Genomic DNA, 19360 nt, shown 5'->3' on the forward strand with positions numbered 1-19360 from the left:
AAAGAAAATGTAATTAAGTAAAAATGGAATTTACCGGTCTGCACGTGGAGGCTGATCTTTGCCTTCCCTTCCCTTGTTTCCCCTACCTCTTAAAAATCTCTTTTTTACTTCCTTTTTTCTTTATACCAACCACCAATGAAATGCCGAATTCCCCTAGCTTGGTTTAATCATTCATTTCTTTGGAAAGACCCAAATGTAAAAATAGAGCAACGCAGCAGGGACATAGGACGCTTTTCTTTCAGCTCTGTCTTCGTGTTCTGCCTCCCTTTCTCCAAATGGCCATGTCTTTTCTCCCTTTCCTCCCTCAGTACTTCTCCCTCTCAATAATCGTTAAATCTTTGTGAGGGATGGAGGGAAAGGAATTGGGCATGGGAAGTGTAGAGATTTCATAATGAGAAAACAGAAGGGGGGAGCCCCCAGAAATTTCACAAATTAGCCTGAGGAAAATTAAATTTGCAGGTGGTACGGGGCCATATTCTAGACCTGCATAATTCCACTCTGCTACAAGAGTGGTACCTGCCTTTTCAGTTTACTGTTGCTTTTGTTTCCATTTTCTCCTGTCTTGTCTCCACCTGCAGTTACTTGTTCATGACTTGGAAAATAAGCTTTTTGCAGCAGGGACTGCTTTGTGGTTTTGTATGTGAGTGGTTTCCGCTTATTTGATATTACCAGGTCGATGGTGATAAAAATAAAGTCATCATCCCTCTCTGGAGAACTCGTCTCAAAATTTGAGACTGTGCTCCTATTTAAAACACAAAAAAGACTGAATTCGGCGATAGTCTGATTACAGTGTTTGGGCAATAAGTGTGTATTATTTCTTAGGTACACCAGTACTACTACTTGCAGAGTAAAGAACCTACACACAGCTTCTGGAAAGGGTGAACTAGCTGTGTGCCACCTCAGTTCAGTTCCCACGTTCCAGTTCAGTTTCAGGTTAGCTTGGGCATCTGCACTATGGACGTTTACAACCCTTCCTTTTGTACAGGGGGGAACAGAGGAGATGATAGTGATTTTTTTTTCTTTGCTACTAAGTAACATTGAACAGCAGCTTCAGAATGAGAGTGAAGCATGATGCCATGGATTAAAACACTGGTTGAAATGAACCCACCCCCTGTAACGGCTGGATCTTTTATGGATGGAAGTGTTTTAGTAATAAAGAATCAAGTGTAGTTGTCATTTATGACAAAGAGGGGTTTTCATATTATTTGTAAAGTAAGAGGTGTACCCTGCATTGCACTGTGAAAGTGTTGTACAGGAATCATTAATGTAGAAGACAAGCGTATGCTTTTGCTACAATATTTCTCTAAGTAAGTGAGTAAATCTTTCTTCTGGATGTATCCAAGCCAAAAAGATAATGGTCTCACAGTAGTAATGTATGGCACAGAATTCACTGATTGTTGTGTAAAACAGTGAAAGAAGATGGAAGAGAAAGCATGTGGATGAATTTTTCTTCTGCATCCTTCCTTTTGAGTAGTTGAAAATGTGGTGTTTCTGAGCAGGATGTTTTCATGTGTTTTTTTTTTTTTTGTTTCATTTTGGTTTTTTTTGAAAGGATAGTGTAGGAAATTATGCTAACAAGAAACACAACCGTTTTATCCTGCCAAAGGGGATAGGCATCTTTTAATTCCTGAAGTGATTCTGAAGGTCAGTAAGATTCAGGGACTCTATATTGCTGCTTTGTCAATCTATAAGCAATTAGTTGCTTGGGCCTGCCAAAGAAACAGGTAGCTTATTGGTATAGGTCAATTAGTCAAATATTTGCGTTTGATTATTGCCTAAAATACTAATTGGCTGCTTTCCCCTAAATAACTCATTGCAGTTCTAGAATTTCAAGTATTGCACTTTCTTGATGGTACTCGTCTGAGCTTCACTACAGAGTATCTGCGATCACATCAGCACAAAAATGTAGAGGTTTTTTCCAAAGCTGAAAACCGAAATACCTCTTGTGGGAACAATACCAACAGCAGCTCAAACTTGTTCAGGGTTCAGTCAGAACATGCTAAGTTCACAAGTCTCAGGAGAGGTCTTTTCCAAAGGCTTAAGAGAACATTGCAGGAGAAGTGAAATCATAGGTAGACAACAGAGGGAATCGGAGTTCTTACACTTCGCCTTTCTTCTGATAAATGTGCTGTAATACTAACCAGGGATTTAGATCATCTACTCCTACTGTAACAGCATAAAATCATGTTCGGGCAGAATCTGTATTATTAACATTTCCCTTCCATTCTTCCAGTTCCCCAGCTAGTTCTTGGCCCAACTGGAAAAGTGGCAGCAATGCTACATACACATGGACAGCATGTGGTTGGCTGGCGAGCTGGGTGTTTTTTTCCTCCACCACACCGTTTAACCAGGCTCGGAGCAGTCCTGAAAAACACTAAGGCGCTAGCTCTGACAGCTCACAGCGTTTTGCCCCAGGTGTAGTTCCCCCCAGAGGACTCTGGGTCTGAATGCTGAAGAGAAAAAGAGAACAGATGTCCTTTCTTGTCCTCGACAAGAAAGGAGTGAGTATTGCTCAGCAGAGAGTTTATTTCACAGCTTGCTTGTATCTATGGGGTAATATCAAGCAGTAAAATGTTAGCAAGAAGTAAGTTTAGTAGGGGATACTGCTTCCACGCTGCCCAGTATTAAGCTGTAAAAATCATCCCTGAAATACGCCTCCTTCTGCGATGAAGAGTTACAAGTGGGTTGTAATTCACCATCTACTTCTGAATGCAGCGATATGCAAGAGAAAGACAGACCACTGCAGCAGGTGATGTGGGAGTGGAGAGGTTACTGTATAAGAAAAGCTAGAAGGAGAAATTACTTTTCACGACACTAGGGAGTCACGTTTCAAACTTGGCTTGTAATTGTATGTACTTCACCTGTCTCTGAAATTCTCTTACATATATTAATGTTACAGCAATCTATATGAACAAGATGGGCAGTATGCCAAAGGGGGTTGTAATTTTCAAGTACCTCTGTATTGTTATTGGAGAGGGGAGGAGGATATCCACTAACAGTGTAATTATGTGGCAATTCCAGGGAAATTGATTATTATTAGCTTTTTATGGTCACACTAACAAAGTCAATGATCCAAGATGAAATAGCAAAAATTAGTGCTTGAACAATATTCAGCAACAAGGTATCACCAGGTGAGAGCGGATGTACCTGAAACCAGCTAATTCCTGAAACTGAAATGGCCATCTCCCACCAATTATAACGATGGATGCGCTCTATTAAAGCCTGATCCGCTTTAATGGGGGACTCCCAGGATGAGAGGCCACGTAAGTATGCAATGACACATACAGTATCGAGAAGTGGGTGGGTGTTTATTCTAAATACCCACATCACTGGGGTATTTGCACCTTTAACCAACAGAGAGAATTACAGGTAGTGAATACAGATCAATTTCTTCAAGTTGGTTATTGCTTTAACAAAATCTTTTGTCACTCTTTCTAACATCCATCTTCAGTCCCCCAGACACGGCACGGAGACTGGATACCTGCATAGTCAGAACTATCATTTGCCAGCCATGTCTTCCCCTTTGAGGCTCCATGGTTTTATAAATAATAATTAAAAACACTTCTCTCTAATGCGAGAAGGCTTTTCTAAAAGGAGAGCAAGTTGCCGCAATACAATAGCGTAATATTTTTGAAGGTCATAATAATAAAGTAGGGGAAAGAGAATAACCATTATTGCTCTTTCTTGTAATTAGTTTGCTTTCTGATATTCCACACTGCAACTAGAACATTATTCAAGAACACCCATCACAGTGCTTAACAAGATTTAATGTACATTTATTCTTAACATGTGGAACATATAAAGATTTTATACTGAATAAATGAAATTCATTAAGCCAGAGGAAAAGGAGGAATTTACATCAAGTTTTTTCTTTTTTAACTACATTATCTTGAAATACAAATGCAGATTCTTGTCACTGAAAAATCTTTGAAGTTGTGTTTCTTCCTTTTTTTTTTTCCTGTATATATTTTTTTTTGTCTGTAGACTGGTAACCATTTTCTTAAATCAATCCATACGTAACCATTTCCACACCTTGATTTATAAAGCAAATTGTGATCGGCTGCTCTCCCGAAATAGAGCATGACTTTATACATACAGAAACTTGTACATTACCCTCAGTTGTTGGTTTTCTGTGTTGGGTTTTTTCTTTTTTCTCTTTTTTTTTAATTATTTTTTGGAGATATGGCCCAAATGAAAGAAAAAAATAATTCTACTATCACTTTGTAGATACCACATCATGAAAAAGAAACTAAAAACTTTGTACTAAAAAAAAAAAAATGAGGGTATGTTTAATGTACAACTTCTATATACATCACGGCCCTTAGGCAATAAAAAAATATTTTAAAAAATGATTAAAGGAATTGTGAAGAACTGTCATTGTGGAAGGTCAAAAAAAAAAACAGATGTAGACAAGACAGTTCTGGTGAGGAAGCAATTGATGTTTATCATCAGGTTTTGTTTAAAAAATCTTTTAACTTGACTTTTTTGTTTTGTTTTGCTCCTAGCCTAATGTAACCATTTCTCCTGAGGAGAAACCAGTATCGTTTTGTATTTTGACTACTGACTGACACCCTCCTTGATCCCCTACACCTACATCACTAGAATCTTCTATTGCACAGAGCTTTGGGTGATGGTATACAAGTTTTTTTTAATTTTTTCCTTATTTGAAAAAATAAAACACACAGGAACTTGGTATGTTGGTTATTTTTCACCTTTTTGTTTCAAAGTGGTGAGATTTTTTTTTCCATCATACAATGGTTTGCCATAACATTTTTTTTTTTAAAAAGTCACTAGTTCGCTTCCCAAAAAATATGCAATACAAACATGGAAAAGAACATTGAAAAGGATAATCTATGGAAAAAAAAAAAGTGTGACCTTTGAATGTACTAGACAGCAACTTTGGTTAAAAAAAATAAAATAAAAAGATGTACTTATACACATAGACAGCAAATATTAATTTCATAACTGTTCAAATTAATAATTTCTTTAATTTCCAATTGGTAAATAGTGAATGGGGCAGAGGAGCAAAGATTCTTTTTTTTTCCTTCTTCCTACGTTGGATAAACAAGAACAGAAAACAGCCAGTTATATGTGACCCTCTAATCTCCACTCACACATGCTTGGCTTCTCACTTATGTCATAACTGCCCAATCTGAAAAAGTACATCACAGATGACAGATGCAACCAGAGAGTTCAGGACAGCAGATATTGAGATATCCAGCAAACGACCCTCGTGCAAAAGGAACTCTGAGCGGTTCTCGTCCACTCTAGCCATGGCCAGCAAGGCCTTGGCTGCCCTGCACATCATGTCTACGCTAGGCGGCTCCAGAGGTGGAGGCTGCATGTGCATGAGGTTATGCTGGCTCTGCTGGTACTGGGCCATAGTGACCCCATCCTCCAGGAAGCTTATCAAGTTTCCGATGCTTCCCTTCTGCACAGCTATTGCCCTTGCTGCTAATGTGTCCCCCTGGGCAAGGTTCGATAAGAGCGCCATGGACATTTCTCGGCAGACCGGGTTTTTGCGGTCCCCAACGTACCTAACTAAAGTAGCGTAGAGTTTCTCCTGACGACTGAATGGGGGGGTGGCCAAGATAAGGTCCACATTATTGTCCTGGATACTGAGCTTACACAGGGTCTCCAGCACAAGTCTCTGAGGCGAAAGAACTGAGTTGGGCCCCACGGTTGGAAAAGGATCCTGTGCCTCCGCAGACGGGCACACCATCCAGTGCAGCAAGCCATCCAAAATTGGCAAACAGATGCTTTCTGTGTAAGCAGACAAGTCTAGCTGCCCAGAAATGTTGGCTAATGTGACCAATGTATTATCCCTCAAGACCTCGAGGCAGTCCCACCACCACTCATCCTTGCTGCAGGCCACCCCTTTGTCCTCCTCTTCCTCTTTCTCGTAAGTCTGCGGCGCTCGCTTTCTTTCTGGATGCTCGTGGTGAAGAAGGATCAACTTTCCCAGGATCAGCACCAAGCCTGGATGTTTGGACATTTCGGTGTCATTGCCAGGCACAAAAGACAAGCTACGGACGATATTTGACACACAGATGCAGCGTTTGGCCAAGGAGTCTTGCCAGTGAGTTATGGTGCATAGAGGAGTCTCATCCCGGCTCCTTGGCTCATCCTCTAGCAGTTTAATATTCCGGTGGCTTTTGGCTTGATGGATCCCAAAAGGAAATTTACTGCTCTCTGTTTGGGAACCAGAGTTTGAGTCTTCAGGCAGTGCTCCCGGCCGAGCTGAGAGGACATCATCAATGGTTGCCGTTATACTTTTTTCTTGTTGTTCCTCAGATTCACCTTTCCCCTCGAGGTCCTTCTTTTTGCTTGGAGAGTTCAAGGGAGGAGGGGCTTTCCTGCGCGGAGGAATCTCCATCTTGCTTTCAAAGTGAGTCTGGATATGCTCAGTTGTGTCACCACCACCAAGCTGCCAGTGGAGAAGTCCACTATCAAATTCCTGAACGCGTCCGAGTTTGTCAGATCGGTCAACAACAAATAGATTATTTTTCTTTACAATCTTTATTGGCAGCTTGTCAAATTTACTGGCTTGTTTTGGCCTCTCACTTGGATCAGCAATGGCACCAGGAGTGGAAAAAACAATGCTCTTTTCTTCTCCTTCTACCTTTTCATCCTCCCCCTCCTCCTCCTCTTCATCAAAATAGTCAATACATTCGTCGTTCTCCTCTTTTCCAGTATCCTCTGCCAAGGATTGGCTATCATCTTTCTTGGCTGCTTTGTGATCAAGTGCTTTGTGGCCTGGATCTCCCACTTCATATTCCATAAGGATTCCAAAAATGTCAATCAGGCATTTTCTAAAATATTCTACTAAAAGCTCAAGAAATCCAGACAACTGAGGGGAGAAGAAAGAACATAAAAATCAGATAAATATTTTCATCTGCACGGAATCCTATCAGTAACACCGATGCATGCATCTGTGAATATTTCCTTCCTCCTGCTGTGGACCTGTGGCTAGGTCCTGCATGGCAGAAGTTAATCAAAGGAAATTCTTCTAGCGTCTGTCCAAACAGTATATAATGTCAAACTATCACGGCTCCATTTGCTAAAACTGTAACGGCTATGGGAAGTACAGAACTTTATTCATATGTCTCCTTTAAGCTACAGGAGACATCTAGCCTAGCTGTTCTGTCCCCTTGGAAGTGCCTAGTATTCTTCATTTTCTGTACAAAGCCCTGAAGTTTCTAACTCACTTAGTTTTTCTGATTTGTACTTTTATTAGATGCCTAAAGTTCACAATTCTTCCTCTCCTCCTTTGTCTCTCAGCCTCTAAAACCAACTGTCCTGCAGGAATCTGCAGTTCAGGGTCTAGGTACTGACATCCTATTGGGATAGTTCCATTTTTGCCTGGCAATATTTAAAAATTGTTATTGGAGCCTGGTGCTGTAAGTCACCCTTCAGAAACAGTTTTCATTTTGGTTTAATCCTCTTAATTAACTTGTAATCACTTTCTTAGGGAAAGGCAGTAGTTGGACTCGGTATTAATTTACCCTCAGTGGCTATACTATTAAAAATTCTGTGCTGTTATGATGTATTCAGCCTGATTGTCTGTCTTTTAATGTTTTTTTTTAATCGTGGGCTAATAGTTTTTCAGCAAAACGTATCATTTTGTCCATTCTGCATTCTCTTATGATTGCCAAACCCTTGAAGAATTAAGAACAAACCAATGCTTATGAGCTGCAGGAATTATCAGTCATCATATGGAGTCCTGACTGCCATTGGAAATAGAGTCCAAGACAAAAATAACAAAAAAATATATATTTAAAATATGCCTGGTATTCTGTGCAACTTGCACAGGGTGCATTAATGCAGTTTCTAATAGAATTCAGAGGAGATTCACCTCACTGAACTTCAAACACCTGCAACAGTTACACACCTAACCTAATTGTCTATATTCCTTTTATAATCAATGGTCTTTTACAGGCCATTTCTGGGGTATGATTCATCTGCCCTATTTTAGATCTCTACTTCAGGATGAGATGAATCATGCTATAGATATCCCTAGTTCTAAAGTTAGGTGGGATGAAATGTACCATTTGTGTCTGTATTTAAAAAAAAGGTCATTATATTTAAAAAATGACGAGTTACACTATTAGTAACCAAGGAATGAACGGAGCAGAAAACCTGAATATTTAATTTGTGCAAATTTGAGATGATACGCATTATCAGCATGCCATCTATTACTACTACGTAACAGGCCAATGGTTAGAGCAGGGCTGAAAGATGCTGGAGGTAGTGAGGCAAAAGCACACACTGTTAAGTCCTGTGTTACTTGCATCCTGTGGACAGACAGTGGATTTTAGCCTTTAAATTGTCGATCTGATATTTCTGCGCAAACTTAATTTACTGGAAGAAGAAACCAAAGAGAAAATAAACAATTTAAAAAAACCCACAGCCTAGTATGGAACTACTGAATAAGACAAGTAGTCACCAAAAGACAGCCTTAGATCAATTTAATATAGTTTTGCAAAGCCTTTTATGGAAACACAAGTTAAACAAGATTACTAACATATTGCCGTTTTCTGGGATTGTCCTTGTGCTATCATGAGTGTGAATTTACACATTAGTCTTCTGTCAGTGCTACAATTCTTATATTCCTCCGTGCTCCTGTCTACAAGAGATACCCTTCTTTCAGGTTTATTACTTCCCCTACTCGACCTAAAGCTACCTCTTGTTGCTCACCGTTACCAAGTGTAAAAAAGGGAAGTTTTGCAATATTCAAATTTATGTTAATTATAGTAAATTTTAAAGGACTTCAGCATTTTTGTAGGTATTTCAGTTTTCTTTCCTTGAAAAGCTGAGAAGTATACTGCTTTCCCACCTACCTGAGAGAGGTTGAAAGTAGCGACAGTGCTGTCATCATACAGAAGAATATTAATAGTGTCTAGCGCCCAGGTACTTTCAGCCAAAAGACCAGATTTAAGAGACATCATCACTCTCCAGGCCTCAGGAGTTACTGCAGAAAGAAAGGAGGAGAAGTAAAACAGTATTAGTGCATCCTCGGAGACCGTTAATGAGTTCTGAAAGACTAAACTGTGACATTCTGAGGATGCAGAATTTAAATGAAATAGTTACTGGAACACTGGTTAAGACCCTGTTTTCACCACTTAGTCTTGTTCAGTTTTTCTGTAACTGCTGCTCAGCCTTAATACTGGAGGACATCTTAACAGGGCCATTCTTCTGACTTTGCGGAAGTCTAAATAATTGTACAAACGTAGAGAAGTTGACTAAACCAAATAATCGGTAAACTAAGGTAGAATACTCTGTCAGGAGTGTGGGAACTTGAAGTATGAGAACTTGAATGTATGAAATGTAACAGGAATTCAAGATAAGAAGATACTTGGGAAAGAACATGGGGAGAAACAAACATGACAAATAATATGGAATGAATAAAGGGGCCATTCAAGGGAGGCAGAGACTGTAACTGCACAGCAGAACAGCATGAGCTTCCATGGAACAAGAACACAAAAAGCTTTGCTCAGCTAGATGTTCTACTGGTGATTTAACAGACGTTCTGAAGGACCTTTCAACACATATAATTTGGAAATCTGAGGCAAGCTTCATTTTTAATGCATTTCTGGAAACCTCAGGTCTCCATATAAAATACTGCCTTCATTTCATGTCAGATCGTCTGGGATGAGTTTTATCTATCATCCTTACTGACGCATGTGTTATTATATTTTTATTGAACACAATCACATCATAGTTACCAAAGTTAACTATTTGTCAAAATAGTCTTAAAATGTAAAAGAAAATCAAAATCAAAGTCCCTTTCTCCCAACCTAGTTTGGTATTTGCCTTTTGTTTTGATGCTTACCAATATCTTTTGAGGTAATCTTTCGTCTTGGTTTTAAGACTGGTTGGGATGCTTCTACAGAGCCTGGGGGGAAGGTAATTTCTCGCCTAATCGGTGGTGGTTGGGGTGGAGGTCCTGTGACCTGTGACACCGGAACTGTGGGTATAACCTTTTGCATCTTCATGGAGGGTAGGAAAGGAGACTTGCTTGGAGACATACGGTTTTCCAAAGAGCGCTGGAAGGATGCTGGACTCGGAGCTCTAGAGATGTGGTTTGGCATAGAGGGTGGCGTCTGGTAGGATGACTGAGGAGGTCTAGTGATAGGCTGCATGGAGGCTGAGGATGACATATAAGAAGGCTGACGTTGGTTGACATGAGAAGGCCACTGACTCTCGTGGTTTATCCTCTGGTCAGGTACCATCATATCATCAGTGCGATTCATCCCTGGATACGGTGGGGCCTGTGCAGGGCCTCCTGGACCTTGCCTATTCTGGTAAGGGTAAGGCATATCATTTCGTGTTGGCCACATGTTCTGCTGAGGACCTTCGCTGGAGGATGACGACTGCATGGGGCCACCAATCATCTGGGGAGGTATTCCATGCTGCTGAATTTGTCCTGGGCCCTGCATCCTCTCCCTGTTATACGGATATGGATACTGTCCCTGCATGGGCCTCCTGTCAGGCCCCGTGTAAGCGTTGCTGTACTGGTTATACATTTCCTGTTGCTGGTTGCCATACTGCATGTTATACATATCCCCTTCATGGCGTTTGGCTGGAGGCCCATACATGCCATCCATGTGTCTCTTATAGTTCTGAAAAAAAATTTTGGAAAGAAGATGCGTCACTTTTACTCCATACACAATACAAATATATTGGCTGAAAGCTCATTTAAAAAGCTGAAGGCGCTTAGTTCTAGAGTGATTGTGCTGATTCCAGAGTCAGGCACGCAGGTTACGCTTGATCCAGTGCTTTCTTTTTAAGCCTCTGTTTTGCTGTGCTTATAACTTAATACTAAAAGGAAACTTATCCTTGGGCTAAATTTTCTTAGGCTTGCTCTCATTTTCTCCCTTTCCCTTTTCCTTCCTATCTGTCAGATTAAATTCCACTGGTCATTTCAGACATGCATGAAAGGGCAATGGTCCTCACCAACTAAAATATTTTCACTTCTTTTTTATGCTTAGTCTACTAAGAAGAAAAATCTTAAGAAAATTCAAAACCACTCAGTGAATCTTTTCAAGAGACAAGCACTGAATAAACTCTTAAAATAACAAGATATCCTGCAAGCATGCACGTCTCAAACACTGGATCTTACAATAGGGCATAGGCTACACACTGTAAATTTATTAGTAGGAAAAAACATTCCACTGCATTTGCTACTCTGTGTAATTCCCAGGAACACGGTCCTGTTTGGGCAACCATCCTTCTTCCCAAATCACCCTAATCACATTTAATTTACTGTGAGATTATTACAGCAAATGGTCACATCCAAACGTTCTGTTCTAGTTTATGCAGGTTCTTACCCTGCTGATCGGTAATGAATTAAGCAATGTAACTAACAGCTGCCACCTATGGTTTATTCCCTCTTTGTTTCTCACCCTCTCAAGTGGGGAATGTTGTGTGAGGTAAGCTGTTTTACGCTGGGGGGAGCTGAGTTGTTTTGAAATCATACAAGCTTGTATGTTTTTATGTTTAAGACGGCAGAACAAAAAAAGAAATGTCGCAGTTTGAGGGGAAGGTGGTAAGGTTTGCAGCGGTCCTTAGTTCCTGTGGGAGTTTGTTCCACAGTTCAAACCACACTGAGTGCTCTGAAGCAAAAAATGTGAATTAAATGGGTGATTTTTGAATATATGATCTATGGCAAATTCAAAGTTACGGCTCCCCCGGAAACTGTAGCTCAGTCACATTGCACAATGTATACTAATGTACTAGACTTAAAATCAGATAAAATTCTGTATGTATTCAATATGGGCCAGTTAAAACAGCTCTGGGAGTCATAAACTCATCTTCCAACTTTGGTGCACATAAACCCACAACTACTGTATTGCATGAGAGTATTTTTTTTTAAACCTGCTACAGAGCTGTCTGGCTATCTGAGAAATACCTATTTTCAGCCTTACGTAAACTACTTGCTGTAGTAAATTCCACCCTTGGGACCAATTTATACATTAAGAACTGACTTGGTAGTTGCCACACCTAAAAAGGTGGTGTTTGTTTTGCCACAGAAACTCAGACCGCTTAAAAGTAGACACTTGGGAACGAAGCATGTGCCTTTTTAAAAGCAGTTCAGTACTCTTGTGTATGTAGTGGCAACATGCCTAATGGTACCCAATGCTGTGCACAGTGATGCACCTGAACTCCCCCTCCTGTGTAAAGGTTCGGCAGGAGACTGAGGCTGCACAATGTGTGTCTCTCTCCACTGGGGATGTGGAATTCTGAGACCTCACAGAAGACAAAAAGACACCAACGCAGGTCACCTGCTGCATAATAGCTCTTGGGGTATGAGCATTCGTACAGGAATTGAAAAACCTGGCTCAAAGTGCTTCATTAGCCCCAGGAGTTCATGCTCCAAGCACCTCCTTCCCAGGTCATTCCCTAGCCTTCAGGTTGTAGATAAAGCTTCGAAAGGGCCATTTTTCACATTCTTCCTGTACCACTACAGAGTGAGATTTAGGAAACTGAAAATAAGCTAGCGGCAATCTAATCTCTAGCTAAATGAAGAAGTGGAATCCTCTGGGAGTGGGAGGGAGAGGCTGAGGCTGGCCAGGATCCTTGCCCTTCATTCTTCACTGCTTTTTTGCATTAATGCATTCTGCATTCAAGAGTCATTGTACAAAGCATATAAACAGCACTAAGGACAGGGCCAAATATATTTTTACAAATTCTAGCTGTCTCCTTGCTTAAATGAACATGTAGTTAATATATTCCCTGCATACGTTAGCATGGAATATCACAGACTGTTCTGTTATATATCTTTGCAATTTCCCCACTAAATCACCTAGACCGCTGGCATATGCTATCATGAACAACAACAAAACAGTTTTTTGATTATGCTATTTTAGAGATGTTATGAACCAAAGAGATAAGCAAGAAATTCTGAAGTTGAAATTTATACACATTTTCAGCACAGTGCAACCTAAGATCTCTTTTAGGCTCCCCCCCCTCCCCCTGCCTCCGAATTTCCTAGTAAAACTCTATCCCAAACTGAAGGAGACTATCTGAAATTGGCTGAAAACTAGCTTACATTTTAATTTTTATATTATAAAGAAATGCTTTCTATTTTGGAAGCCAGCTTCAACTTTATTATTGTATGACTAGAAATGAATTAATAACATGCAGGATGAAACTCTGATCCTGCGGAAGTCAGTGGAGTTCTGCTATTGACTTATAAGATGGGATTTTGCCCACAAGGTATTAACGATACACCTAACAAAAAAGTCTCATTAGTATAATTTGTATTTTCAAAGTTATTACACAGTTAGGGAGACAGGAATGTACAAATGTTTAAACTATTTTTAATACTAATAATGTTCTCTCTCATGTATTTGTATTGTATTGTTACTAGAGATAACATGTGGGGAATATGCCATCTGATCTATATTAAAGATAGGTATCTCATATGACCCACCACAACATTCTAGATAATTGAGAGTGCTGCACGTTTTACTTTGTTCCAGTTTTCTGTTGGGTTCACTTGGCTGCATGACATTAAGTTAAGGCCCTTCAACTTGCCAGCCAAGCAGCTTTCCTATCTGTTTCTGGAATTAAGGCAGCATCGCTTTACTAGCCTACGAATTATACTTTCCCAGTCTGCTGGTTATTAACGTGGGACAATCACCTGATACACATCCAAAGCCACAGAACATGTGTTAAAATTTACACTCTTCCAGTGTAATGAACACATTTTCCTATAGCTGCACATATACTGCTGATCCATATGGGCTGTGATTCTGACCAGAACTACAGTGCTCCTCTGTGCCAAAAGACATATATTGTATAAACAAATTTTTGAATGTATACAGAATTTTGGGGTGACATTTATTAAACAAATGTTATGAATATAGCTGTTTTCCCCTCTCCTACCTGCTGTTGTGGATACATTCCAGGTTGATGTCCTCCATATGGTGGCTGTCCTGAGGGAGGTCCTTGTCCTGGATACTGCTGCCCGTATGGTTCATGCCTAAAATGAAGCATTCAAATCGACAGTTAGAGCTGTTGGAATTTCCAAGCCACCGGGAAAACCAAAGTACTCTGATGATCTTGCACCTTGAAGATATTTGCCATTTGGAAACAAGATGAAGGTACAGTGTGGTTATGGTCCTGAGCCTGATGTAGTCAGTTCTGCTGGAGCTGGCAGTGGAAGGAAGGAGATAAAGCAGATAGAAGAAAGGAGGAGCAGTGAAGATGCAACAGAGAGATTTAGAGGTAGCAGTCAGGAATGGGAACAGCGTATGGTCAGCAAAGTGATAAGAAAGGCAGCTGCAGCCGCTGGGAACCCATCTTAGGTGGAAAAGTATCTGATGTACAGCTCAAAGGTTGCAAGTCAAAATTCTTGTGTTTTAATAAGTCAGTCTCCAAGCAAGCTACTTTCTGGATTATTTAAGAATATAATCAATATTTAAGTGCCGATTTAAAGAGAAATCGTGATTTTAGTCTGACGATAGTGACAGAAAGTGAGTACAAATTTCCTTACAATATGTATCATTTAAATACATCATTACTGAGTAAAAACAGTACTCATAATTTTGCTAATATTCATGTCATTTTTAATTAAAGCTACATAATGAAGCATACACATAAGAGGCAGAGTTGCGTTGCACTTGGAAACTTACCTGTGGCCTTTAAGACCTCTGAGGAGCACTACAGCGCAACTGCAATATTTTTAGCACATGTGAACGAAATTTAGGTTGCTGAAATGAAGTACTTGGGAAGTATTAAGATCGATAAATAACAATGTATTGCAGGCCAATATGTCAGTAATTCCTCTCTGTACACTACCAGTGAGAACACATCTATGATTCGAGTATAATTATGGAAGTAATATATCAGGGAGAGTCAGAAAAACAGAGGACTGGGGAACCTGACATGTTAAAAGAACTAATGGGACCTAATTTTTCCAAAAGCATAGAAAACTCACATTTTTTGCGAGTTGACCAGAGTGAAAGCAATAGCTGTTCAGTATCCCCTAAAATTATGCCGTGGATGGAGAGAAATTACCTAGCGTCAGTTAAAAGAACAACGTAACCGATGGGAATTGTCTACAGTTGTCCAAGATGGTACATGCAATAAGATAAAACTGAGCAAAGGTACACGTATGTTATACATAAGGGAACACTTTCTAAATGTTCAATTTGTTAGCCACAGGATAACCACAAGGCAGGTGAAGTTGTGGAAGCTTCAGAACTGGTGTCATTTAATGCCGCTCTGGAGAACTTGGGCCTAGACAGTATGCTCTAGTTCAGTGTTGGCAGGGAGATACACAAGGTAGGATGTATACTCCTTTTCTAACACCTCTGATTCTATGGCTACACAAAGTCAACCGATTCACCCAAGCCTCCGCCCCCCAAAGAAACTGAACCAATGGTAAAAGCCTAAATAAGAACAGACAAAACAGAAGTAACACACCAAGAGGCCACGCATTCTGTCTATGTGCTCTCATAGAGGCTGCTAGCACTCGTTAGCTGGTTATTGCAGATATTACAAACAGAGAAATCAGTGTTCACCTTTGCTGGCCAGGGTAACGATTAGGAGAGTACATGCTTGGGTCACTGTTTGAAGGCACCATGTTGCTTTGACCAGGTGGTCCCATACTGCCTTCAGGACCCAGCCCATGATCCGACCTAAAAAATGACAAAGGAAACCTCATTCTGATAAAAGCACTTATTCTCCAAAATTGCCAACAAAATAAAACAAAACACACCCTTAAAGAGAACATTCTCTTGACTTATCACCTTCCACTGGAACCCTTACTCTCACTGACTCCCCAGCAATGTGCTACACATCTACTACTTCAAACTACTGACTGAAAACTACTCCACTGTTACACTTAAAAGGCCCACGCTGCATCACTTTGGCTACCATCAGGAAACAAAAAGTGAAGCTAAAGTACACAGCCTAATGAAAGTACAAGTAGGAATACAGCCAGAGCTGCAAAACCTACCAGAATACTTAATATAACCCAAACATTCCCAAACCATTCTGCTTGCTATACCAATGCTTAGACATCAGTGATTTTACCGATTTTTTTTTTTCCTCTCAAAGCCTTTCCCAGGATAAACAAAAGAGGATCAAATTTGTTTTGTGTACTTCACTGAAAGACAACTTATGACGGTCCTGATGAACACACTGCAAGACTGGTGCCCCTACAGCTCAGACAACAGACTCCAGACTCTCCAAAGGCAATTCACTAACAGACCACAAACCAGACATATTTAGGCTGTGTATTTTGTTTTTCATAAAAAGCCCACCAACAACTGTTTAGGTGAAAACACGGCCAGAAGGCTAACTCAAGTGCTACTTTATGCCATCACAGCCCAGCCCAGCCCAGCAGCCAGCTGAACGCAGCTGTCAAACACACCCACGTGCTGATCTGCTACAGCTTGAGTGACTTCTAAGGTGTGACAATTCCTCCTTATTAATTTCTGTGAACAGCTAGACTCAGTCATTACCAGTGGTTTGACTCCCAGTGATTTAGTAAGGTGCTGTAGGAAATGTAGGCTGCTATATTCTCTGCAAGGTGCAATGGGAAAATGAGAAGGGGAGAGAGAGGATCATTTTCACTAATGGGCTTTGCTTTTTCCTGAAGATTGACTCACCTCCTGTCATAGCCACTTCCGTAAGAGAACTGCTGTCGCTGGCTCATGCTCATGTTGGACATTGCTCCAGATGGACTCTGGTTATACATATCTTGTATTCCACTGTTAGGCATTTGTCCAGGGGTCATGAAAGGCTCATTGCTTCCAGGCACTGCAACAGTAAGGGAAATCAAATATATTATTCTGGGTGTTTGAAGAGATCTTTTTATTAAATGATGTATTTTAAAATAAGGCTCAGATCCCTAACACCGCCAAGGAGAAGTAGCTGGTGTCTGACAAGCTCTCCAGGGTCTGATGAAAACACATGAAGCCGCACCACTACCAAGATGATGGTTGTAATATTAAGGAGCTGCAAGCAAGGAAAGTAATCTCATCCTATGGAACTGAGCTCATTAGACACCAGGCGGCTTCTTCCCTGTGGTCTTCATAGCTGAAGATGAACTTGCTCTTGTTCTTTTCACCCCAAACAATGCTAAATATGAATGCAAACATAAACGTTACAAATCAGATGAAAGCAAATCTCCTAGTTTGGATTACAAAGCTGTCAAAATCAGGCTCTTCTTTTTCCCATAAAGCCCTCATACACACATGTATACCATAATTTCATTAAGGAAAGGATACAGTATCCCAGTGTAGCTTCTCGAGCAGGATGGGCATATACTAGGGGTCAAAGAAAAGGCACGTTGACCACTATTATCGGATATAAATCCCCAAGCAAATAGAGGAAGAGACTCTATCCTTTAGTCCGTCATAGTAGATACTGAACAGACACATTTCTGTTTCGAAAGAATAAATGTGAAATGTACCACGAAGTGCAATAAACCCACTTAATCTCACATGGATATAAAACCTAAAGTGAATCTAAGGCAGAGAGAGTTCTCCCTTCCTCCAACTGTGTTATGCTAGTGTCCACAGTCCAGGCAAAAAGGGAAGGTTTAAAAAAAATCACATCAGATTAACTATCTCTTTTAAAGCATCTCCCCACTTCATCACATATCTTTCTTCCCCTGATTTCTGGACCTCTTCTTCCCATCCCTCCCTTTTGCTCCCTTTCAGTTTCCACTTTCTTAATTTCACCTCCTCCATCTGCTCTTCTCTTTGCAGCCATTGTGAGCCCCGCTTGTGTTCTTTCCTCCCACTTTCCTATACATGAGTTATGCAAGATTGATTCATTCTACGCACATTCTAGAATATCCACAAAACCATCTGTAGGTTAAGTGCCCAAAAGGACAAGAGTCAGGTTTGACATTAATCTTAACTTTTGCTTTCTAAAAATAAACAAACTTTGAGTGTGTTTATCACCTTTTGTCAGGGTCTGTCCAAGTGAGAAAAAAATCAGCTTTCCTATTCTGAAAAATATGTAAACTGCGACAGAGAGCATTAGGAGACTTGCTCAGTTCTGCACAGTGAATTCCCAGTTCAGCCCTACTACAACCAGGCATGTTGCTTCGCCACTTCACATTCTAACACTGAAGTCCAGCATCTGATTTGCAAAGTAGCTATGGAAGAAACATACAGCGTTGTACAAAATCTAACCCTATGAATTTATGCCATTTCCTGAAATGTATTCCTACAAGCATTTTTAGCATTCTGTTATGTCTAAAATAAACGGTGTGACTCCAAGAGGGGAAAATATGACCAGACCAGAATGAAACACAATTGCACTGCACCTCTCTTTTTGCTACAAGGATACCATTTTACCAATGGCAAAATCAGCAAAGTAAAAAAGCTCATTTTAATGACCAGAACCTCTTGATTACATAGAAGTAGGGAAGAGCACTTAAGCTCCCACAAAGAAAATACCTTTTCTCATTCCACCGAAAGGATCTTTATTCGGCTCATATGGCATCCTTCCCATCATATCTGGCATGTTTATTCCCTGCTGGTATGGTGCATTTGGCGTCATGGAATTTCGCTTCGGGAATGCTGAATCACTTACATCAGAAAAGGGATCATGCACACTAACTGCGCTGTTTCTAGCAGATGAGAAAAAGGAGGCATTAACATCATCATGTATTCATAAGAATTGTGAAAACAGACTGGACTATAATACACCTAGCCCATGATGCTGTGGCAGTGATCAGTGCAGGATACACCTGAGGAAGATGCAGAAAACTTTCACAATGGACAATCATTAAAAAAATCTACCCATTTTTTTTCCCCAAGCTTATCTGGCTACTTACCTTAAAGATCAGGGTTTTTAATCTAATTCAACTGTGCGTGTTCCTATTACTCATATAAAAGTCTAAACCTTTCTGAAATTTCACTAAGCTGTTTGCCTCACTACCCCAAGGCAGTGAGCTCCACAGGTTAATTATATGCTGTGTCAAAATAGTATTACTTTTTATCAGTTTCATATTTATTACCTTTCAAATTTACCAAGCACCCCATTGCTCTCCTACTAGAGGAAAGACTAAACAGCAACACTTGATTTACCTCCCAAATACCATTTACCGTTATGGAGAGGCACTAACCTTTATGGTTGCAGCCAGCTTTGTTCTAAAGCCCTTACAAATTTGGCTTGGAAAATGGAGTTTCCCTGATAACTACCAGATTTATTCTTAATGCAAAAGAAAATTTTTTACATAGTGAAAGAAAACTCAATCTGGATTAAAGATGATTAAAAAAGGTTCTCGTTATCCTTTCTGCAGTATTACAGATGGAGAAAAAAAGAACCTAAGCATGTTAAGTTCAGAGTGACTCCGTACATAGTTCAGAGTTCAGCTACGTTCCTGCTG

The 19360-nt window shown here is 40.2% G+C and overlaps 1 protein-coding gene across 1 annotated transcript in view; it reads right to left on the reverse strand.

The window, feature by feature from the left end:
- Positions 1–3758: 3758 nt before the first annotated feature.
- The window catches only part of ARID1B (AT rich interactive domain 1B (SWI1-like)), a 37244-nt gene continuing 21642 nt past the window's right edge, over positions 3759–19360 (reverse strand). Inside the window, exons 6-12 of the mRNA XM_009319127.1 lie at positions 18426–18598; positions 16623–16773; positions 15531–15647; positions 13891–13987; positions 9833–10622; positions 8841–8971; positions 3759–6850 (exon numbers count right to left, since the gene is read on the reverse strand). Coding sequence (XP_009317402.1) covers positions 5138–6850; positions 8841–8971; positions 9833–10622; positions 13891–13987; positions 15531–15647; positions 16623–16773; positions 18426–18598 — 3172 coding nt within the window. The 3' untranslated portion in view covers positions 3759–5137. The remainder of the gene's footprint in view (positions 6851–8840; positions 8972–9832; positions 10623–13890; positions 13988–15530; positions 15648–16622; positions 16774–18425; positions 18599–19360) is intronic.

Source organism: Pygoscelis adeliae, unplaced genomic scaffold (assembly GCF_000699105.1).
Source record: "Pygoscelis adeliae isolate BGI_AS28 unplaced genomic scaffold, ASM69910v1 Scaffold172, whole genome shotgun sequence".
Lineage (NCBI taxonomy): Eukaryota > Metazoa > Chordata > Aves > Sphenisciformes > Spheniscidae > Pygoscelis > Pygoscelis adeliae.